The 22410-nt window shown below is 41.4% G+C and overlaps 1 protein-coding gene across 14 annotated transcripts in view; it reads right to left on the bottom strand.

Annotated features, from left to right (window-relative positions):
* The window catches only part of sgip1a (SH3GL interacting endocytic adaptor 1a), a 279362-nt gene that overhangs the window by 116765 nt on the left and 140187 nt on the right, over nucleotides 1–22410 (bottom strand). For 13 of the 14 annotated variants that reach the window (XM_072574089.1, XM_072574090.1, XM_072574091.1 and 10 more), the window contains exons 4-5: nucleotides 9962–9986; nucleotides 3966–4022 (exon numbers count right to left, since the gene is read on the bottom strand). In XM_072574089.1, coding sequence (XP_072430190.1) covers nucleotides 3966–4022; nucleotides 9962–9986 — 82 coding nt within the window. The remainder of the gene's footprint in view (nucleotides 1–3965; nucleotides 4023–9961; nucleotides 9987–22410) is intronic. The other variant, XM_072574084.1, reaches the window with a different exon arrangement.

Raw genomic sequence — 22410 nt, 5'->3', positions numbered from 1 at the left:
TGATCTTCAGGGCGTTCCACTCAATGGTCTTTCACACTTCCCCTCCTACGAACTACCCACCTTTGTAAAACTGCTCTCATAACAACCCTTGACTTTGTCTTTTAAGCAATTTACTATCCACTCAAAAAAAAAGTCACCATGAACTCCTGTTGATGTCACTTACTTTGATAAATTGAGGTGTTCTCTTCACGGATTGTCTGTTTTGACAAGTTTTGTCCCACCCTTTGTGATGAGCTGGTGTTTAACAGCCTACCCAAAGGGGAGTTTGGTGACAGGTCAAGACCCCACCATCTTCCCATTCCTGTTCCAATTTCATCCAAGCGTCAAGGGCCACAGGGGGTCTTCCCTTTATGTTGCCATTTAACCAATACTGGCCATGTAGGGATTCAAAGAAGCCAAACCTCTTGGTGTTGCTTTCAGCATGGGGTCTGATTCAAACCCATTCCGAGGCATCTGGTACGAGGAAGGAGGAGGAGGTTATTGAGAGCCCCTTTGCTGTCCTTCTTGCTGATTCACAAGCCCCCCTCCTTCACATATCCATGACTGGAACCTGGAAACTCCAGTCTCAAATGTATGTCTTATTGTCAGCAGTAATCCCCTCCATGGTGGCACTGTCAAGCAACGAAGAGTTACCAGCCTCTGACTGGATGACAGTGCCTGGAGTCAGGACTTCCTGACCCTTGGATTTTATAAAGTCATAGAGTCAGTCAACATGGAAACAGACCCTTCAGTCCAACTCGTTCTTGCTGGTTGCCCAAACTTAACTAATCCCATTTGCCTGCATTTGGCCCACATCCTTCTAAACCTTTCATATTCATGTACCTTCCAAATGTCTTTTAAATGTGTATCTACAGCTAATACTTGCTCTGGCAGGTCATTCCATATACACAGCACCCTCTGTGCGAATAAGTTGCCCCTCAGATCCCTTTTAAATCTTTCCTTTCTCACTTTAAACCTATAACCTCTAGTTTTGGGCTGTCTCGCCCACGGGAAAAGACTTCGGATATTCACCCTACCTGTGCCCCTCATGATTTTATAGACCTCTGTCAAAAGGTCATCTCTCAATCTCCTATGCTCCAGCCTATCCAGCCTCTCCTCATAACTGAAAGCCTCTGTCCCAGTAAATCCTGGCAAATATTTTCTGCATCCATTCCAATTTAATACCACTCTTCCTGTAGCATGCCACTGGCCATGCCGCATTGGCACTTAATTCAGTAGGCCTTCCAAAATAAAAATGATATGGAATTCTCGCTGGCTTTCTTGTCACAGACAAAATCCCTATAACCTCCATTCGACAGCTAAAATTGCTAGAATTTGGAAGGTTAAGGGGTGATCTGATCAAAGCTGTCAAGGTATTAACAAGAAAAGGCAGGATAGATAAAAATAAACTATTTTCACTGGTTGGAGATTCTAAAATCAGGGGCATAGTTTAGGAATTAGGGCCAGACCATTCAGGAGATATGTTAGGAAGCACTTCTATACAGGGAGTGGTAGAGGTTTGGAACTCTCTTCCACAAATGGTCCTGGGTGCTAGGTCAGTTGTTAAGTTTATATCTCTGATCTAAAATTAAGGGTTATGGGCCAAGGGCATGAATACAGAGTCAGGTCACAGATCAGCCATGATCTCATGGAATGGCAGAACAGACTCAAGGGGCTTAATCACTTATTCCTGTTCCTACTGTCCTATGTTCTGAGTGGAAAGGGATTATCAGAATGATCTGAAGAGTGTTAGTATAATTCTGTTATTGATTTGTGCTTGTGTCATCATCATGTTCGTTTTTAACTTGTTAAACTAAAAAAAAGTGTTGTTCTCAAATTGGAGTGTCTTAAAATAGTACAAAAGGTAGTGACCACAGGACCCTTGAATAGACCTTTTACAGAGCCAACTTGTAAATATAAACTCACAACCTATTTCATGAGCAAGTGAATTGCAGCTATCACGTGTTTGTTCCCAAGTTTCAGGGAGATTGTATTCAATAATATGGATGCATAGACAACAATTAAGGCTGTTAAAAGAAAAAACACCTTATCATTACAATTTAGAATTAAACTCACACTGAATAGAACAGAAACAAAAGACAGATCTATAAATATAGCTTTCATTTGATGGAAAACAATCATAGAATCATACAATGTTACATCACAGAAGAAAGCCATTTACTCCAACATATTTGTGCCAGCTTTTTGGTACAGCTATTCAAATAACTCCTATAGCCTTGTTATGTTGCTACTCCAATTCTCTTTTGAGAAGTATTATGGAATTAGATTCATTCATTCTTTGAGGCAGCACATTCCAGATCACAAGAACTTTCTCTGTAAAAAACAGAATCCTTCATGTAATTACTGATCCCTTGACTAATTAACTTTAAATCATTGTCCTCCAGTTACTGAGCAGTCACTAGAACCACATGATTTTAAACACCTCTATCAGGTCTTTATTTTAAAAAAAATAAATCTTTTTATTAAAGACTTTTTTTTTTTTAAGTGCTTTACAAAATATGTAAACACAAAAAATGAATAACACCGACAAACAAAAAAGTAGAGGCAGTACAAAGTCATAATGCGATACTATTATTAATTAATGACCTGAACAAACTTAAGCTAAACCACAAACAAATAAATATTAACTTAAATTAAATTCAAGTAACTTAGAATAAAGCAGTGAGATTTAATTTATTTCACTCATCACACCTCCATGGAGGCTCCCATTCCTGGAAGCACCAGTTATAGTACCCATACTCTTTTCTCCCAGTCTCCTCTTCCCAGGGCCCCACAGGCACCCATACAGATTCCCACGGCTATACCATGGCCCTAATTAATATTGCTGATAAGTATGCGTCAACATAATTTGAAAAGGGCTGCCACGTCTTGTAAAACTGCTCCGTTTTGTAGTGCACCATACTTGTGAGGCAGTCTTGGGGGAGATGTTCAATCACCAGTCTACACCACCCCGCAAGACTTGATGGTTTTTCCAATGCCCAATTCACTAGAATGTTCTTACTCGCACAGGGGGTAAGAATGTTACACAATCCAGTGTTCACCCGAAGAGGGCAAATTTGGCATGCCCAAAAGGAGAACTACCTGATCCACGTTTACTTCAATCCCCAGGATGTCCTTTAGCTCCCTTACTATAGCATTCCAGTACCTCTAGATCTTACAACATAACCAGTAAGCGTGCCTATATTAATTTTACATTTGGGACACCCTGATGACACTCCTCTCTTGAACATCAGGTCTCTTTTTAACCTTTCTCTGCAGAGAAAAGCTTCAATATTTGCAGCCTCTCCATTAAATTAAAATCATTTATTCCTATACTAATAAATTTCTAAACATTCACCCTAAAATGCAATGCCAGAATTGAACAAATGAGTCCATTTGAGACCTAAACAGTGCAGTATGAAGGTACATCATGACTTTTTTTTGTACTCTGAAGCTTGAGTATCACATGTGCTTTTTCAGTAGCCCCTTGACTTGTCCTGCAACTCTCAAAGATCTCCCTCTTTCTGCATTCCCTTGAAGATTACACCATATTTCTCTTCATTCTTTTTATTAACATCTTTCACATCACACTTCTCTAACTAAACTCGTTATTGATTACTATAACTGTTTCCAGTAATCCAATAGGTAATCAATATAATCAAACCGGTTCCATGTAAATATCTGTTGCTACTGTTAGAAAGAGCTTTTAAAAAATGTTAAAATTAAATGGAATAACTTCTATTATTTATAACAAAAACACATCAAATGATAAAATTGGAGCAAATATTATGATCAAGTAGTCTATGTGACAGATTTAAGGGAACTTATCCTTTCTGAAATAACTAAGCCTGACTATGCATGCAGAAAAATATCTGTCAATTCCATTTCCTCTTTAGCTCCAGACTTAAAAAGTTTGCTGAAAGTCCCCAAATAAACCAGGACTTTAAAAAAAGTTGCACCCGAAATAAAATGAATTTTACACTCACATATCGCTCCCAGTCGATTTCTGCATAAAATCCATTTGGAGCACCATTACTTTTCTTCTGAAAATAATTGGAAAAAAGGATTTTACTAGTACTACTAATGTTTCCATATTTAGATTAAGATAAATTACTTGTCAAAATTGTAAACTTTTCATTCAGTGAAGTGATAGTCATGGTAAAGACAGGGGAGTACACTGGCAAATTTGGAGTTGTTGGTATAGTTATAAAATGAATAACTAAACTATACTTGGTGATCAAGATAATTTGAGTCACTCCTAATATTTGTCTAACCCATGGCATGATGAGGATTCTGCCGATCTGCTCAATATGGTCCTTTGAGGGGCAATTTGAAGTACCATTCACCATTGGTACCATTTTGACTTTGGAAGTGTTGACTGGTGGAAAATAGTTCCAATCTGGCCTCAAACTTTAGTCCTGGATCCATACACTCCTTACATATCAATGATAAATGCCTAACTGATATTTTGCTGATGTTTGCTGTCAGAAGAGTACTGCTTCATGAAAGTGAAAAAGTGAGGGCTTCTGGCAGTCAACAGTGACAGCTGTGCTGGGCTTGACTGTATACGACAGGGGGGAGAAAAAAACTCACTTTCCTGCAGGCAGCAGTATGGAACCTGCAGGAAGGATTTTTCATTCTCTGTGGTAACCAGACTTGCTGAATGATAACAACCTATCCAGTCGAAAGGCTTCCAGCTGTGATTCTCTGGAGATGATTGGAATCTGAGAGTGAATAGGAGGCATGGTATACTTCATGTACTTATTCATTCCGCTACAAAAGGTGATTGGAAGGATATTCTTTTCTCTTTTGCATCTACCACCCCAACCTCAGGCAGTTTTGGACAGACGCATGGATGCGCACATACCTCTATTAAGTACTTGGGAATATCTTTATGCCTTTCAGTGAGCATGATTTTAAAGCAGGAAAATAATACCTTCTTAGGGCTCATCTAGTGTGGATATATATAATTTTTTTAAAAATTCAAATCTACTGAGAGATCGCTAGCGTAACCAATCTTTCACCTTTTTTTCTCTCAATGATTAGTCTTTTCTAAAGCATTGTAATTGTACCTTCAACCTATGCACAGTTTAATAGTCGATTTTCAACAACAGCAATATTTCTTTGGATGGAAGAATCCAACTATGTTCCTTCTTTACTTCTAACACAATAAGCAAAATCAGCCATGGAATTATTATATTCATCTCAATATTCTGTTCATAGAATGTCTAAAATGATTGAGTTGCCAAATGAATTGATGTATTCATACCACAAGCAATATTAATGTCTTTTTAAAAAAACATTCGATGCCATCGTGTAGGCTACTGTTAAACACTATTTTGCTGATCAATTTTTTTTAGGAATGGCAAAGTTGCTTAAAGAAAATTGTACATGCTGTTGAACATATTCATCTTGCACTCATCAGGACAGAGCAGGAATGCTAAAAGTTCAAAGGGGAAAAAATTATACTGTATGAGATACAGGATGCCAATCTGTTGGCAAGCAGGCTTTAATTGGTCAAACTCTTGGCATGCAAAAGCATTAGGGAACAATTAGCTCAAGGCTGATGCATTCTCTATGGCAATGCCTCAAATCAATCCTGGTGAGTGCAAAACAAAAATATTTGAAAGCCAATATTTAAGTTCTGTACTGCCAATTGACTATTTGGTGTAATTGGAAGGTTTTGAACTCATTCTCTTCCTACACATTTTTGTTTTCTAGTCACACATCCATCACAGCAGAAGGGATGAACTGTTGTCAAATTCATGTTAGACATATCAAGAAAATAGATTAGAGTGGTGCTGGAAATGCACAACAGGTCAGGCAGCATCGGAGGAGCAGGAAAATCGACGTTTCAGGAAGGAGCCCTTCATCAGGAATGAGGCTGGGAGCCTTGGGGGTGGAGAGGGGGAGGTGAGGCTGGGGCTGGGGCTGGGGAGAAGGTAGCTGGGAGTGCAATAGGTGGATGGAGGAAGGGGTAAAGTGAACTGCCTCTCCCACTCTGCCGAGGACATGCAGGCCCTGGGCCTCCTCCACCGCCACTCCCTCACCACCCAACATCTGAAGGAGGAACGCCTCATCTTCTGCCTAAAACCCTTCAACCCCATGGCAATGTGGACTTCACCAGTTTCCTCATTTCCTCTCCCCCCGCCCTTACCCTAGTTCCAAACTTCCAGCTCAGAACCACCTGTCAATCTTCCTTCCCACTTATCCGCTCCACCCTCCTCTCCGACCTAAACCTTTACCCCACCCCCATCCACCTACTCCCCAGCCCCACCCCTTTCCATTTATCTCTCCAACCCCTAGGCTTCCAGCCTCATTCCAGATGAAGGGCTTCTGCCCGAAATGTGGATTTTCCTGCTCCTCGGATGCTGCCTGACCAGCTGTGCTTTTCCAGCACCACTCTAATCTTGACTCTAATCTCCAGCATCTGCAGTCCTCACTTTCGCCTACATCAAGAAAATAGCTACTCAACCAAAATCATGAATGAGGTTAATTACACAGTTTGTCCTTAATTTAAATCAACTTAATTAATTCAAGTTCTATAAGGTGACAACAGGAACAAATTCATATCATAGGCACAACTTTAAAATTAATGTCAAGTATTATGAATCATTCTGTCTTTAACTCAAAATGATTTACTATCGATTGCAATCCAATTGTCAGTTTGATGTTACCACAGATTCTGCTTGCCATATCCTAGATTATATCAAATCCCATTCATCTATCACTTCTCTGCTCACTAATCTATGCAATCATTTTAAAATCCCTCCATGGTTTCACTCCCCCAAATGTCTATATTTGTGCTGCTCAACAACCTTCCATATATCTGTCCATCAGTCTTTCTGAGCATCGCTGATTTTAATCTCTCCATTACTGGCAGCCAGAACAACATCTTGCTACAAACTAGCTATCAGGGATCCCTTCCCTAAATCTCTCAACCCTCACACTTTTATTTTCTCCTTGAAGGTTCTTCAAAACAAACCTACCTTTTCACCATGTTTATATTCATGCATCCTAATATCTCTTTGGACTGAGCTTTGCACTCATTCAATTGTGAGTTTGAAACAGGAGAGTTGGTGGAGGGTTGTGGAGGTGGGTGGGTGAAGGGGGCATAGGATCAGTGGTGACCTTCCTGTCGCCTCTCCGCTCATCCTCAAGGTGTCTGCAACATTACCAGGGTGGGCGAAGATCAGTCCACCTGCCTGCCTTCCCTCCATCCTATTGATTTTGCTTTGTCACCAATTAATGACCATTTAAGGGCTTCACCCTGCAATCTTTTTGCTGTGAAACAGGGAGGCCTAAGCTGAGGGAAGCCTTTCAATGTCAGTTTGAGCCAGGTTAGGGGAAACCTCCACTGTGTCCCTTTTGGCTGAACAGAGGCACTTTCAAAGCTCATCCTCTCCTTTCTCCCCTGGGGCAGAGACCAACAACTCCACCAATATTTATAGGTGTGGCGTATTGTAAACCAAACATTCCTAATCTTCTCCTTGACCTGTGAACATGGCCTCCCAATTCCATCCCCTCAAACCCATGGAACTTTTGAGCCTGATGGTTTCTTAGTGCAGCGAGATTGCCTGTAGTCCCAGAAAATGCTCTCGTGGGCACTGCAAGGATACAGAGCTGTTGGTCATTCAATTAGATGGTAGCTGTCTAAGACAGGACCTCTCACTGAGAAAGGGATAGAGATCTGGCCTGAAGCAATGAACGTTGCTAATTATAATGCTGTCGGATAGCCATCAGGATCACGGGCAGGACTCCAACCAATATTTTGGCCAGAGGCACATTTTCTAGTGGCACCCCATAAAACTCAGGCCTTTATCAACTTGTTTGAAAGCACTTCAGTGAAGCACCTTGGGACACGTTACAATGTTAAGAGCGCAGTATAAATAAAGATGGCTATTGCTGTTGATCATTTGTTTTCAGTTCACTGGCATTTTTCTTTAAGTTTTAAGTGTTTCACATGATATTTCAGGTATAGAACATAGAACATAGAAAAATACAGCGCAATACAGGCCCTTTGGCCCTCGATGTTGCGCTGTTCCACACCCACCTAACCTACACTAGCCCACTATCCTCCATATGCCTATCCAATGCCCATAAAGAGGGAGAGTCCACCACTGCTACTGGCAGGGCATCCCATGAACTCACGACTCGCTGAGTAAAGAATCTAATCTACCCCTAACATCTGTCCTATACCTACCACCCCTTAATTTAAAGCTATGCCCCCTCGTAATAGCTGACTCCATACGTGGAAAAAGGTTCTCATGGTCAACCCTATCTAAACCCCTAATCATCTTGTACACCTCTATCAAGTCACCCCTAAATCTTCTTTTCTCCAATGAAAACAGCCCCAAGTACCTCAGCCTTTCCTCATACGATCTTCTTACCATACCAGGCAACATCCTGGTAAACCTCCTCTGCACCCGTTCCAGTGCCTCCAGATCCTTCCTATAGTATGGTGACCAAAACTGCACACAATACTCCAGATGTGGCCGCACCAGACTATAATACAATTGCAACAGGACCTCAGGACTCTGGAACCCAATTCCTCTACCAATAAAAGCCAGTACGCCATATGCCTTCTTCACAATACTATTTACCTGGGTGGCAACTTTCAGAGATCTGTGTACATGGACACCAAGATCCCTCTGCTCATCCACACTATCAAGTATCCGACCATTAGCCCAGTACCCCATCTTCTTATTACTCTCACCAAAGTGAATCACTTCACACTTACCTACATTGAACTCCATTTACCACCTTTCTGCCCAGCTCTGCAGCTTATCTATATCCCGCTGTAACCTACCACATCCTTCCTCACTGTCAACAACTCCACCGACTTTCGTATCGTCCGCAAACTTGCTCACCCAACCTTCTAGCCCCTCCTCCAGGTCATTTATAAAAATGACAAACAGCAATGGTCCCAAAACAGATCCTTGTGGAACACCGCTAGTAACTGCACTCCAAGATGAACCTTTACCATTAACTACTACCCTCTGTCTTCTTCCAGCCAGCCAATTCCTAATCCAAACTCCAACTCGCCCTCAATGCCATACCTCCATATTTTTTGCAGTAGCCTACCATGGGGAACCTTATCAAAACACCTTACTAAAATCCATATACACTACATCTACCGCTTGACCCTCGTCCACCTCCTTTGTCACCTTCTCAAAGAATTCAGTAAGGTTTGTGAGGCACGACCTGCCCTTCACAAAACCATGTTGACTATCCTTGATCACATTATTCCTATCCAGATGTTCATAAATCCTATCCCTTACAATTCTCTCTAAGACTTTGCCCACAACAGAAGTGAGACTCACCGGCCTATGGTTACTAGGGTTATCCCTACTCCCCTTCTTGAACAAGGGAACCACATTTGCTATCCTCCAGCCTTCTGGCACTATTCCTGTAGACAACGAGGACATAAAAATCAAGGCCAATGGCTCTGCAATCTCCTCCCTTGCTTCCAGAAGTATGTTTTGCCACAGCTTTAATTGCTACTTGTCAGTGCAGAAAAGAACCATTTAGTTTGTGCACTTAATTTACATTTCTTTAGGAACTGAAGTCAACCATGAACGGGCCCTTACTTACCATCTTAAATAATCCAAGGAGTGTGCAGACTGCATTGTACAGGACAATCCTGGCATTTACATTCTCCTAAAAGTTCAACTATTCCTTAAAATAACATACTTTTCTCATGCTTATACACTGTAACCAATGGTGTGGGTGATAAAAAATATTTTCAATGAAAGACTTATATTGCAGAACATTCTAGTGAGAGCAACTCTGCAATTTGATGGGGCTACTTGTACATAAAAAGGTAGAGGGATTAACTGTGAGTGTCAGCACTAAATATATACAACTGCACATATTGCAGTATGAAGTAATTATTATTTTAAGCTTCAACTAACTGGTCCAAACAAATATTTATTTAACCTGAATATTAACCATTCAATAGACATATTTTCTGCATACTTACAGTTCCATCTCGGTCTGGCGAACCCCTGTAGGAAAAGAGAAAACACTTTTTAAATAAGAATGCAGAATTAAATGATGACGACTAGTACACAGGACAACTATAAAACCAAATTAACAGTCTTCCGCACTGATACTAATGAGTACCACCACTAGTAGATAGGCATCAGCTGAACGACATTTTTGACTGGTCATTTGTGGGGAAAAGCTGTAGTATTTGACACCTTCACACATGTATTTTGAATAGATTAACTTGGTAATTATTTACATTGGGGCAAACCAGTTATCTTTCAGCAGAGAAAAAAAAAGAGGGAGAACTAAGTGATGTAGTCGGTTGGCAGACGTTTCACTTTCTTAGGCCTAGGTGGGGTTCATGACTAAAATGACAGGGTGTAATTCATTCCACTGATAGCTGCAGAGGACCCATCAGAAAGTAGTTTGGCAGAATCTCACTCAATTCTTATTTACAGAGTTAGGAACTGTACCCACTAAGCATAGATTGAACTAAACGCGCTATTACCCTTTTAAATTTTTTTGTAGAATGTAACAACCGTCAATCATGTGATTTTACTGATATACAATTTTATGAAATGTCATTTAACAGGAACAAAAGGAACCCATCAAAAACACCCCTCTTGTGATAATGCTCATTTCTCACTTCACACAGTAATCAGCTATTTAACAACTTTAGCAGTTGAGAAGTCCTTATCCAGCATTTGCAGTGCAGTACTGGTGTCTAATTAGTAGAAATGTTGATGTAACTTCTAACTCAGGTTTCACAACACTTAAATACAGATCTGAATATTCTCCCAATTTAAAGCGATATTGTTTAAAAAACAGCACAACGTACTCTGTCACTCTCATTCAGTGGTTACTATATTTGCACCTTCTCGTGAAAGCCCTAAATGCATTTCTTTGACTCAATACAAAAGATAAGCCCCTGCTTAGTTATTAAATACTGTATAAATATTAGAAGCATCAATGCTAGCTATAGTAAAAGGCCACTAATTTAGATTTGTTGTCAGATGTTTGTAAAAATATGGTGAGAATTTTTTTTTGGCATGCAAAATGCTCTAACACTATATTGAAACAATGTATATGATGCAAGATTTTACTGCGTCAGAGTTCATCTTTCCCTTTTCTTCTTGTCCCCTTCCACTGCTCCTCCTTTTGCTGTTTGCCACTTTCCCCTCCTCCTCCCCCCGCCCCAACACTCTCAGTGTAATCTTAATTTGCTGTTAGGGTCATTTTTCAGGATCAAATGGAAAAACACTGACTTTTTTCAAAAAAGAAAGAGGTTCAACAAAACAAAAAAAAAGAGTCCAGGATGTCGCTAACAGCAGCAGCACAAATCTTTTCCCCTCTGATGTCAAGCAATCAGGACAATGGATTATCCAACATCACTGGCTTCCTCAGTGCACAGTATTGTTGACTGCACTTACATTGCTTTGAGAATGCCCTACCACAACCTACAGGAGTTTGTGAATGTTTGAATGTCGATGTGAAAGTCAATGCCAAATTCTAAAAAAAGTTTTGGGTCATATATCCTGGGAGCCCCCGTGATTTGTACATGCTAGAGAACCCACAAGTTCCTGCTGTCTTGTAGGATCCCTGGGCCATATATACAGCTTAGGGGTTCCCTTTCCAAATATTGTTCCTGGCACCTGTGCAAAACACTCAGACTGACACAGAACAAAAAAAGGTACACCACTGTCCATGCTTCCATCAGAGCCTTTAGTGGTTTTGATGCCTGGTGGGACCTTGCAGTACAGTCTAGAAAGGGGTCTCACAGTTGAGGCCAACAAAGAAGGGTGTGTGTTGGGAAGCAGATGAAATAGAAGCCTAGATCAAATTTCTGAAAATGAAATGGAAATTTAGCATCATAACATCGCCAAGTAGAAAGTATGAACAGAAAATCTCTCTCAGAGGCCAAAGAGAATGTGATTGAAACCCACCAATAGGCTAAATGTGCTTTGTCATGCCATTCTCCAGCCAGAAGAATGGTTTTTTTTCTCTCGGAGTGATGAGCCTGATCTATGCCAGCATTCCCTGCTCTTTTTTCCAGCAATTAGACAAAGAGGGTTTGAGTATGATAGAAGTAGATTTAAGGGCAGTTAGCAGTGATGCGTGGGCAGAAGTGGTGAGAAAATCTCTAGGAATTGTATACAGCAGGAAGAGTTAGTAGTTTGAGGGGATGAAATGAGTGAGCGGGCATTCTGCATGTAATAGTAAGGGATGTAGCCCAGGAGCTTTCGTCAGATGAGCGTGCAGTGGCAGAGCTAGAATGAATGCTGTTCCTGTGAACATGAGGTAGCAGAGTCGCAGACTTGTACAGTACAAAAACAGACCTTTCAGTCCAACTCACCCATGCCGACCAGATATCCTAAATAAATATAAGATGATTTGCCAGCATTTGGCCCAAATTCCTCTAAACCCTTTCTGTTCATATACAGATCCAGATGCCTTTTAAATGTCACCACTTCATACCACTCTGCATGAAAAAATTGCCCCTTAGGTCTATTTTAAATTTTTGCCCTCTCTTAAACCTATGTCCTTTAATTCTGGGCTCCAATATCCTGGGGAAAAGACCTTAGCTATTTACTCCAAACATGTCCCTCATGATTTTATAATCCTCTACAAGGTCATCCCTTAGCCTCCAATGCTCCAGGGAAAACAGCCACAGCTTATTTCAGCCTTTCCCCATACCTCAAACCCTCCAACCCTGGCAACATCGTGTAAATCTTTTCTGAACCCTTTCAAGTTTCACAACATCCTTCCTATAGCAGGGAGACCAGAAGTATTCCAACAGTGGTCTAACCGATGTCCTGTACAGCCTCAATATGACCTCCCAACTCCTATACTCAATGCACTGACCAATAAAGGCAAGGATACTAAATACCTTCTTCACTACTGAGAAAGTGAGGACTGCAGATGCTGAAAAGTCAAAGTTGAAAAGTGCTGAAAAAGCACAGCAGGTCAGGCAGCATCCGAGGAGCAGGAGAGTCAACAATGCGGGCATAAGCCCTTCATCAGGGATGTGATGGGGAAAGGGGGCTGAAAGATAGAGAGGAGGATGGGGTGGGGGCAGGAAAGTGACAGGTGAATGCAGATGGGAGGTAATGGTGATAGGTCGATGGGAAGGAAGATGGACAGGTAGGTCAGGTCAAGGGGGTGGTGCTGAGTTGGAGGGTGGGATTTGAATGATTGGGGTGGGGGGTGGGGTTTGGAAACCAGTGAAGTCAATCTTGTGGCTGTGTGGTTGAAGGGCAGGTGGATTGAAATCAGCCAACCTATCACACCTGAAATTTTGTTGGGTCTCTTTCTGGCTCTGGCAGTTGCTGGTTTACTTTGATTTCCAAGGAAACCAAATCTGCACCCTTACCTCAGCCTGCTGTTGGAAATCGCAGATCAAGTTCAGTTGACATTGGAGCTTGATCTGTGTTTTTGAAGAGCCGCGCACCAGATTAAAGCAGGCATGCTTACCAGCAGAGTTTAAATTACAGTAAGATAGAACCAGGAGAGTAAAACGAGCTGCACCCTATTTCAACTGCATCATCCAGCAAGTGGTAAATTGAAAAAAATAAACAAACAATCAAGTAATAATGAGGCTTAAGAACGTTTCCATAATTGAGGTCATAGACTAATACAGCACAGAAACAGACCCTTCGATTCAACCAGTCCTTGCCGAACATAATCCCAACCTGAACTAATCCCTTTGGGTGATCATCCTCCAAGGCGGACTTTGGGACAGGCAGCAGCGAAAAGTGGCTAAGCAGAGGTGGATATCTAAGTTCAATACCCATAGGGAGGGCCTCAACTGGGACCATGGGTTCATGTCACACTACAGGTGATCCCATTGCAACACACACACACACACACACACACACACACACACACACACACACACACTTAGCCCCTTTTTACACCACTCCACACAAACAAACAGACATGCACACATACACATATGTGTTTGTGGAGTAAATTTGTACTTGCAGAGTTACATTGTACTTTGCTCAACAACTACATGAATCAATGTAAGATTATGTTCATTCATTTTTTAGATTAGAATCAGATTTAAATGAGAAACATTATGGCACAGACAGCAACACACAAGGGGCTAACAGCTTCAACACATTATCCGGGCTGACGTCAATTGTTAAAGTTCACCTGATAATGTAACTTAAAAAAGTTTTGTGATTTACATATGAAAGTGAAACTAACATGGTCATTCTAACAGATGAGAGATTCATCAAACAATCAAGGTATTTTTCAATGCTTAATTTCAGTTATATCATACTGTAAACTTTTGCTATAAATTCTGTGTCTTACAATTATGTAGTCCACAACCACCTGATGAAGGAGCACCACTCCAAAAGTTAGTGCATTCAATTAAACCCGTTGGACTATAACCTGGTGTGGTGTTATTTTTAAACTTTGTACACCCAAATCCAACACCAGCATCTCAAATCATAAACTAACCCCACCTGCCAGCTCCTGCTCCATATCCCTCCAAAGCGTTGCCATTCATGTATCTGTCCAAAAGTCTTTTAAATGTTATAATTGTACCCTCAGGAAATTCCTTCCACATGCAAATCACGGTGTAAAAAATTTGCCCCTCATGTCTTTTTTAAAATTGCTCTCCTCCCTCGCCTTAAAAATGTGCCTCTAGTCTTGAAATCCCCCAGAGGGCAAAGACAACTACCATTAACTCGATCTATATCCCTAGTTATTGTCTCCAACTCCTACGCTCCAGTGAAAAACGTCCTAGCCTATTCATTCTCCCTTTATAACTCAGCCCACCAACATCCCGATAAATCTCATCTGAACCCTCTCTAGCTTGATAATATCTTTCCTATAAACTGGACAAAGTATTTCAGAACAGGCCTCACCAATGTCCTGTACAACCTCAACAATGACTTCCCAACTCCTATACTCAAAAGGCAAGCAGATCTCACATATCTTGCACTAAGTTTAGAACCCTGTCTTCCGGATCTGAAAAAAGTGATTTTGAAGTTACCAGGTTCAATCCTTGACAGAAGACAGCAATGTCCCCTGCAACACTGATGATCTCTCATAAGTAGGCTGGGACATTTTTTCCACTGGAGCATAGGATACTGAGCGGTAACCTTATAGATGTTTATAGGTGAGTAGCATAGAGGAGGTGAATAGTAAACATCTTTTCTCTAGGGCAGGGGTGTTCAAAACTAGGAGGACATATTTTTAAGGCGAGAGAGGAGTAAGTTTTAAAAATAACCGAGGGGCAGCTTTTTCACAGAGGGTCGTTTGTATGTGCCAGGGGAAGTGGTACATGCAGGTACTATCACAACATTTAAGAGACATTTGGACAGGTACATGAAAAGTAAAGATTTAGAATATGGGCCAAACGCAGGCAAGTGGGACTAGTTTAGTTTGGGAAACATGGCCAGCATGGTCAAGTTGGACCGAAAGGTCTGTTTCTGTGCTGCATGACTCTAAATTGCACAGTGTTTAGACAATAAATAAGGAAAGAATTGAACAGAGTTATGTCTGTCAAGGCTGTACAACCTTCAACCATTTACAATCTAAGCCAGTATTTCCCACATGTTTTCCTATAGTGACACCATTTTAAGGCTTGTTATGACCCTTCAGTGAGAACTGAAGCAAAGGTCTGCTGAAGCAGTTGTACTGCTGTTGTAACTTGGTGTAAAGACCACAGCAGCCATTATTTGAATGTTTTGAATCTCAAAATTTAGTTCACAATCCCACTTGAGAGATTAGGTTGGGATAACCAACTGCCATTTGAAGCACTAATGGCAAACTGTCAACATCTTCCAATGGTAACTTTGCATGAATCACTCACCAAGTAACTGTAGAGATAATGAGGAATATGCATTTCATAGGCTTTACACAGTCATGCCATCTGCATCACAGCAGACAGACTTCTATTACTCCAGCTCTCCATGAGCTCAGTGCCAAAGATAAAAATCAGCAACTTAAAAATCTTACTGCAAAAAAGCATTTCAGTCCCAACATCTTAGAAGTCAGACCAGGCAGGGAGATAATAGCCATAATTCAAACTTTACGTTATCTTGACATTCTTAATCCTTTCAAATTCCATTGTGATTTATGGCATCTGCAGAATCCTTTGATTTGTAGAGAGAGACTCAATATTTCCTGACAAAGCTTTGCCAACCTTTGCAGATTTGAGGAAATGGCATTGATCAAACAGCTGTTTGGTACCATCACCATTTTATTATTTACTTATCAACCATCAACAATTTTCATCACACACAAGATCTGAATCATTTGTGTTTTAGATTACTGAGATGAAGCCTGGTTGAAAGATCCATGTCATACTTTCAATAAACTTCTTTGTGGAGATTTGTCACAAAATGAAAAAAAATAACCATTTAAAAAGGTACATTTGAGTTATGTATTTTGCACTCGCATTCACTAGAGTTCATATTTCAACTTCCTTATTATCAGTGGAGAAAGAAATCTCAGTGACCCTGCACAGAGTGGAGTCTGAGGGGTGTGGAGGTGAGCTAGGAGAAATGTCTGGGCACTAGGACTATATTGAAGTTTCAGAAAGACAACAGTAAAGCACAAAATATCCCACCAGCCCTCACCTCCCATCCCCTGCTCACCAAATCCCCATGCCCAATAAATATTGCCTCATTTCCTAAATCTATCCACCATAGCCATTTATTACCTTATACCAACCTAATCTCTCTGCTCACATCCTATGTGCCTTCATAGTCCTTATGTTAACTTAAAGCCAACCCATACCCCATCCATCACCTTATAGCTAACATGCCACATATATTCACCATATGCAGATCTCAGGACCCATCAACAGAGGAGGAAAAAAAGTAAAAGTGAGATAAATTTCAAAGTATGCATTGCATATTTTATCATTGTGGAAACCCCACTCTTCATGAATGTTTCTTTACTATATTTTTTATACTTTAAACTATATAATGCCTTACAATAACATTTTATTCAAGTGCTTGATCTGATATCAACACCATTGGAATTAATTTATAGTCCTACTTCAGAGTCTATAACCAACTTTAGTTGTCAAACACCATATTGTGATTCCACAAAAATCCATTATCAGTCACGCAGCACTAATTCACTGATATAAACCCTCAGGCTTATGTCAACAGACGGATTGAAATAACAAGCAATGATTCTTTCAAATCCTTCAGACATTCATTCAAAAGTTTTAAAGGGTAGAACTCATCTAAATGTATTGACAGATCCCTTTGACATGTCACATTCACAGCTTGACAGCTTCTTTTGACAATTGTGGCAGGTCCTCTTGATAGTTGCCTTTGACGCTTTTGACCATTGCTTTTGACATATCTCATGACATTTTCAAATCAGCTTGACAGTTAATGAATTAATACATGATTAATGTAAATTCCTTCCTACTTTTAACCAATCCAAAGGACTCCTGACTGTAGTGAAGGGTAGCTGGCACTCTAAAGGCGTGCCTGGACCGTAACCAAAGAGGTACTTCAATTATCTAAAGGGAAACCCTGACTACCTAAAAAAGATGCACAAAGTGCAGCCCGGTTTTTAATCACATCGATCTAGAACACTTTTGGTTTCACAACCCTGAGCTACGAAAATCTGACTTGATTTAAGTGGTAAATTGGCTCCTTAAACTGCTCATGCACAAATCCTGATCCAAACACATTCCATCCCACCCCTGTGAAAATGGCAATTGGAACTTGCCATTTTCTAGCTCTTCTACCATTACTGCTGGACAGGTTTTCTGTTTTGGCAAAAGTCCAGGTCTAGGAATCCCAACATTTCAACCAAACCAAAGAAAGCTGTGCCAACTTCTATGCAAAACCAGAACTCAATGGAAAAATACTCCCTCCGATCCTCACTGTGGCTTCAATTGGAAAGATTGGCATCTACCAAAGCAGCAAACTAAACAGTTGATGTCACGGAGATGCTTATACTTAAAAAAAGGAATTAGGAAAAATCTCAAAAGCTAAACGTGTCTCCTTCTTTGCAGTACATTAAGTGAGAGCAATTTGTTTCATAGAATCAAATATAATATTGGATTAACTTTGAGAATACAAATCATGTGCATTTCAATCCTAACAACTGGTTTATTAAGGTTACTCTGGTTGATGCACAATAGTTATTTTTAACCAATTAATTACAATAAAAACTGTGTGATAGTTGTGACCTATGAATATATATTTTAAATTGTGAACAACTCATTTTCTACCATATATAACTAGCTCTTAAAGAGTTTAAATATAAAATCATAGCCAGGAACAAAGACAGACTTACACAAAGAGTTTCAGCAATGTCATTTCAGGGGTTACTGCTGCATTGGGTACTAAACTAGGCTCTATGGATCTGCAGATGTCCATGTAGCTAAAACGTCTGTGGGGAGATACTGGGTGTCAACATCATTACCATTTTCTGTCGAGCTGTGATCGAATTGATCATGTAATCGAACATCTTAAAATCCATATATTCCTGTATTTATTGATTTAGAATCACATTATTTGACAGTATTTTGGATAAACTGGTTGTTTTGCATTACAGAATTGTTCTGATTGGGCACTCACACTGCTATTAGGATGTTAAAACAACCTGATACACATGCCACACAACGATTTTGAAAATTGTATTCCTAATGAGGCAGAGTGCATGGCATAGAGCTATTCTTAATTTTTCACCAGTTGGTATGAACTGACAATCTCACAGAGAAAGGATTTTTCATGATGTGAAAGATAATGAATTGGCACAGGTGGGTGCACTGCTCGGAGCTGGAGTGGAAATATATTGCTTGGTCAAATGGAATGTGTTTTGTTTTGCATCTTTCTCCTGGCCACACAAAACAGAATTAGTACTATTTCCTTTCACTAGTATCAATTGAATTAAGGAGCACAAAGTTCACATTCGAAATAACTTGAAGCATTATATGTTATAAAATGATAGAACATACACTGAACTGAATCAGCTTAAAATTTAGATTAGATCCCTTCAATGTACCAATGACTGAACATGATACACAGTTAACAACTGATGGAAACTCATTAAATCTCACAGCAAACCAGAAAGGTTTACTGCAAATGCATATTGCTTGAGAATAAAAAGAGAAGTTCAAAGGGATTGCTGTCTTGATTTTAATAGGACCTTGGCTGACCTCAAATTCCCAAAGTATGCTTTCACTAACTCCTGGGACTGAAAACAATTCTATAAGTGTCTCTGCCAGCTGTGTGCACAAGAAAAGGGGATGACATCATCAAAACATGACAGAGGTTAGAAGCTTTTTAAATGTACTTTATAAAAACAAAACTCCACAATTCTCAGTACCAAGAAAGTTCTGAGGAAGAGTCACCAGATCTGGAACGTTAACTCTGATTCCTCTTCACAGATGCTGCCAGACCAGCTAAGCTTTTTCGGCAACTTGTTTTTATTTGGATTTACAGCATCCACAGTTCTTTTGGTATGGAATTTCAAAACTAACTTTTGTGAATGGGGAAGACCGGAGATCTTTTCATTCAAGTCCAACTGCATTGTACATTTCACACCAGTCTAAAGATTTAATGTCAAGTTTACTTTGGAAATGACAACATTTTTTTCCCAATGTTGCTGGCTCATTGCTGATCATCAATTGCTGCTGTCTAATTTAACAAACTGGCTGCTCAAGTACCTTCCCTAAAAGAATAATATACTAACATATAGAAATACCTTATGATGTCAGCATGGGTCAGGCTGAAATCATTTATCCTAAGACTAGGTAAGAATTTCCTGGCTGAAATGTTCCCTCAAATCATGAAGAAGCAGACATGAAATTTAAATCATGCAGACAAATCAAGTCCAGAGTAATTAAGCATTCTGCTGTATTTCCCAACCAACCAAATCTCCACAAATCTCACTGCAAGCGCTGAAATCCAGCAAAATCTTCTATTAGTTGAATAGCTGGGGAGAGGATAATTGGTGGTAGAAATCTCTTATTGAGCTAAGCAAAGTATACCCTCAGTTCTCTCAGTTGGCTGGACAGCTGGCGTTACAATGAGGTAAAAACAATGACTGCAGATGCTGGAAACCAGATTCTGGATTAGTGGTGCTGGAAGAGCACAGCAGTTCAGGCAGCATCCAAGGAGCACCGAAATAGACGTTTCTGGCAAAAGCCCTTCATCAGGAATAAAGGCAGAGAGCCTCAAGGGTGGAGAGATAAGCTAGAGGAGGGTGGTGGTGGGGAGAAAGTAGCATAGAGTACAATAGGTGAGTGGGGAGGGGATGAAGGTGGTAGGTCGGGGGGGAAACAGGGTGGAGTGGATAGGTGGAAAAGGAGATAGGCAGGTAGGACAAGTACAGACAAGTCATGGGGACAGTGCTGAGCTGGAAGTTTAGAACTAGGGTGAGGTGGGGGAAGGGGAAATGAGGAAACTGTTAAAGTCCACATTGATGCCCTGGGGTTGAAGTGTTCCGAGGCGGAAGATGAGGCGTTCTTCCTCCAGGCGTCTGGTGGTGAGGGAGCGGCGGTGAAGGAGGCCCAGGACCTCCATGTCCTCGGCAGAGTGGGAGGGGGAGTTGAAATGTTGGGCCACGGGGCGGTGTGGTTGATTGGTGAGGGTGTCTCGGAGATGTTCCCTAAAGCGCTCTGCTAGGAGGCATCCAGTCTCCCCAATGTAGAGGAGACCGCATCGGGAGCAACGGATACTATAAATGATATTAGTGGATGTGCAAGTAAAACTGATGGATGTGGAAGGCTCCTTTAGGGCCTTGGATAGAGGTGAGGGAGGAGGTTTAGGCACAGGTTTTACAGTTCCTGCGGTGGCAGGGGAAGGTACCAGGATGGGAGGGTGGGTTGTAGGGGGCGTGGACCTGACCAGGTGGTCACGGAGGGAACGGTCTTTGCAGAAGGCGGAAAGGGGGTGGGGAGGAAAGTATATCCCTGGTGGTGGGGTCTTTTTGGAGGTGGCGGAAATGTTGGCGGATGATTTGGTTTATGCGAAGGTTGGTAGGGTGGAAGGTGAGCACCAGGGGCGTTCTGTCCTTGTTACGGTTGGAGGGGTGGGGTCTGAGGGCAGAGGTGCGGGATGTAGACGAGATGCATTGGAGGGCATCTTTAACCACATGGGAAGGGAAATTGCGGGTCTCTAAAGAAGGAGGCCATCTGGTATGTTCTGTGGTGGAACTGGTCCTCCTGGGAGCAGATACGGCGGAGGCGGAGGAATTGGGAATACGGGATGGCATTTTTACATGAGGTAGGGTGGGGAAAGAGGTGTAATCCAGGTAGCTGTGGGAGTCGGTGTGTTTGTAAAAAAATGTCAGTGTCAGCAGGAACTGTAAAACCTGCGCCCACACCTCCTCCCTCACCTCTATCCAAGGCCCTAAAGGAGCCTTCCACATCCAAAGTTTTACCTGCACATCCACTAATATCATCTATTGTATCCTTGCTCCTGATGCGGTCCTCCTCTGCATTGGGTAGACTGGACGCCTCCTAGCAGAGCGCTTTAGGGAACAACTCCGGGGACACCCGCACCAATCAACCACAGTGCCCCGTGGCCCTACATTTCAACTCCCTCTCCCACTCTGCCGAGGACATGGAGGTCCTGGGCCTCCTTCACTGCTGCTCCCTCACCACCAGACGCCTGGAGGAAGCCTCATCTTCCTCCTCAGAACACTTCAACCCCAGGGCATCAATGTAGACTTCAACAGTTTCCTCATTTCCCCTTCCCCCACCTCACCCTAGTTCTAAACTTCCAGCTCAGTAACTGTCCCCCATGACTTGTCTGGACTTGTCCTACCTGCCTATCTCCTTTTCCACCTATCCACTCCACCCTCTTCCCCCCTGACCTACCACCTTCATCCCCTCCCCCACTCACCTATTGTACTCTATGCTACTTTCTCCCCACCACCACCCTCCTCTAGCTTCTCTCTCCACGCTTCAGGCTCTCTGCCTTTATTCCTGATGAAGGGCTTTTTACCCGAAACGTCGATTTCGGTGCTCCTTGGATGCTGCCTGAACTGCTGTGCTCTTCCAGCACCACTAATCCAGAAGCACCCTATGGTTTGGTACGACAATGGTGACTTTACCTTTAGTATTACGATAACATGACTCTGACATCAATGGGAAAGAAGACATCAGATAGAATGAACATGTGCAGAGACAAGTTTAGACAATAGACTGGAGAGCTGTATTTGATTTACCTGCAGTGTACAGGATGTAAATAAAAGCCTGCTACAGTATATCAGGAGTGGAAGATCCTCGATTAGAGGTAGGACTAAGCAGCCTCAAGACAGTGTAGGTGCACACATCCACAACCCAGAGATACATCAAGCCAATATCTTCATGTAGAGATTGCAATGTTGACTTATAAAGACTAAGCACAGGTTGACAAATGAAGGGAACTAAGGACCAACTCAAATCTGGAGTTTTCCTGGCAGACGTTGACACATAAGGAGACACACATTGATCGAGCTCTG

The sequence above is a fragment of the Chiloscyllium punctatum genome, chromosome 7 (genome assembly GCF_047496795.1).
Source record: "Chiloscyllium punctatum isolate Juve2018m chromosome 7, sChiPun1.3, whole genome shotgun sequence".
Classification (NCBI taxonomy): domain Eukaryota; kingdom Metazoa; phylum Chordata; class Chondrichthyes; order Orectolobiformes; family Hemiscylliidae; genus Chiloscyllium; species Chiloscyllium punctatum.
The sequence above is the reverse complement of the archived record's forward strand: the minus strand, read 5'-3'. Positions and strand labels throughout refer to the sequence as shown.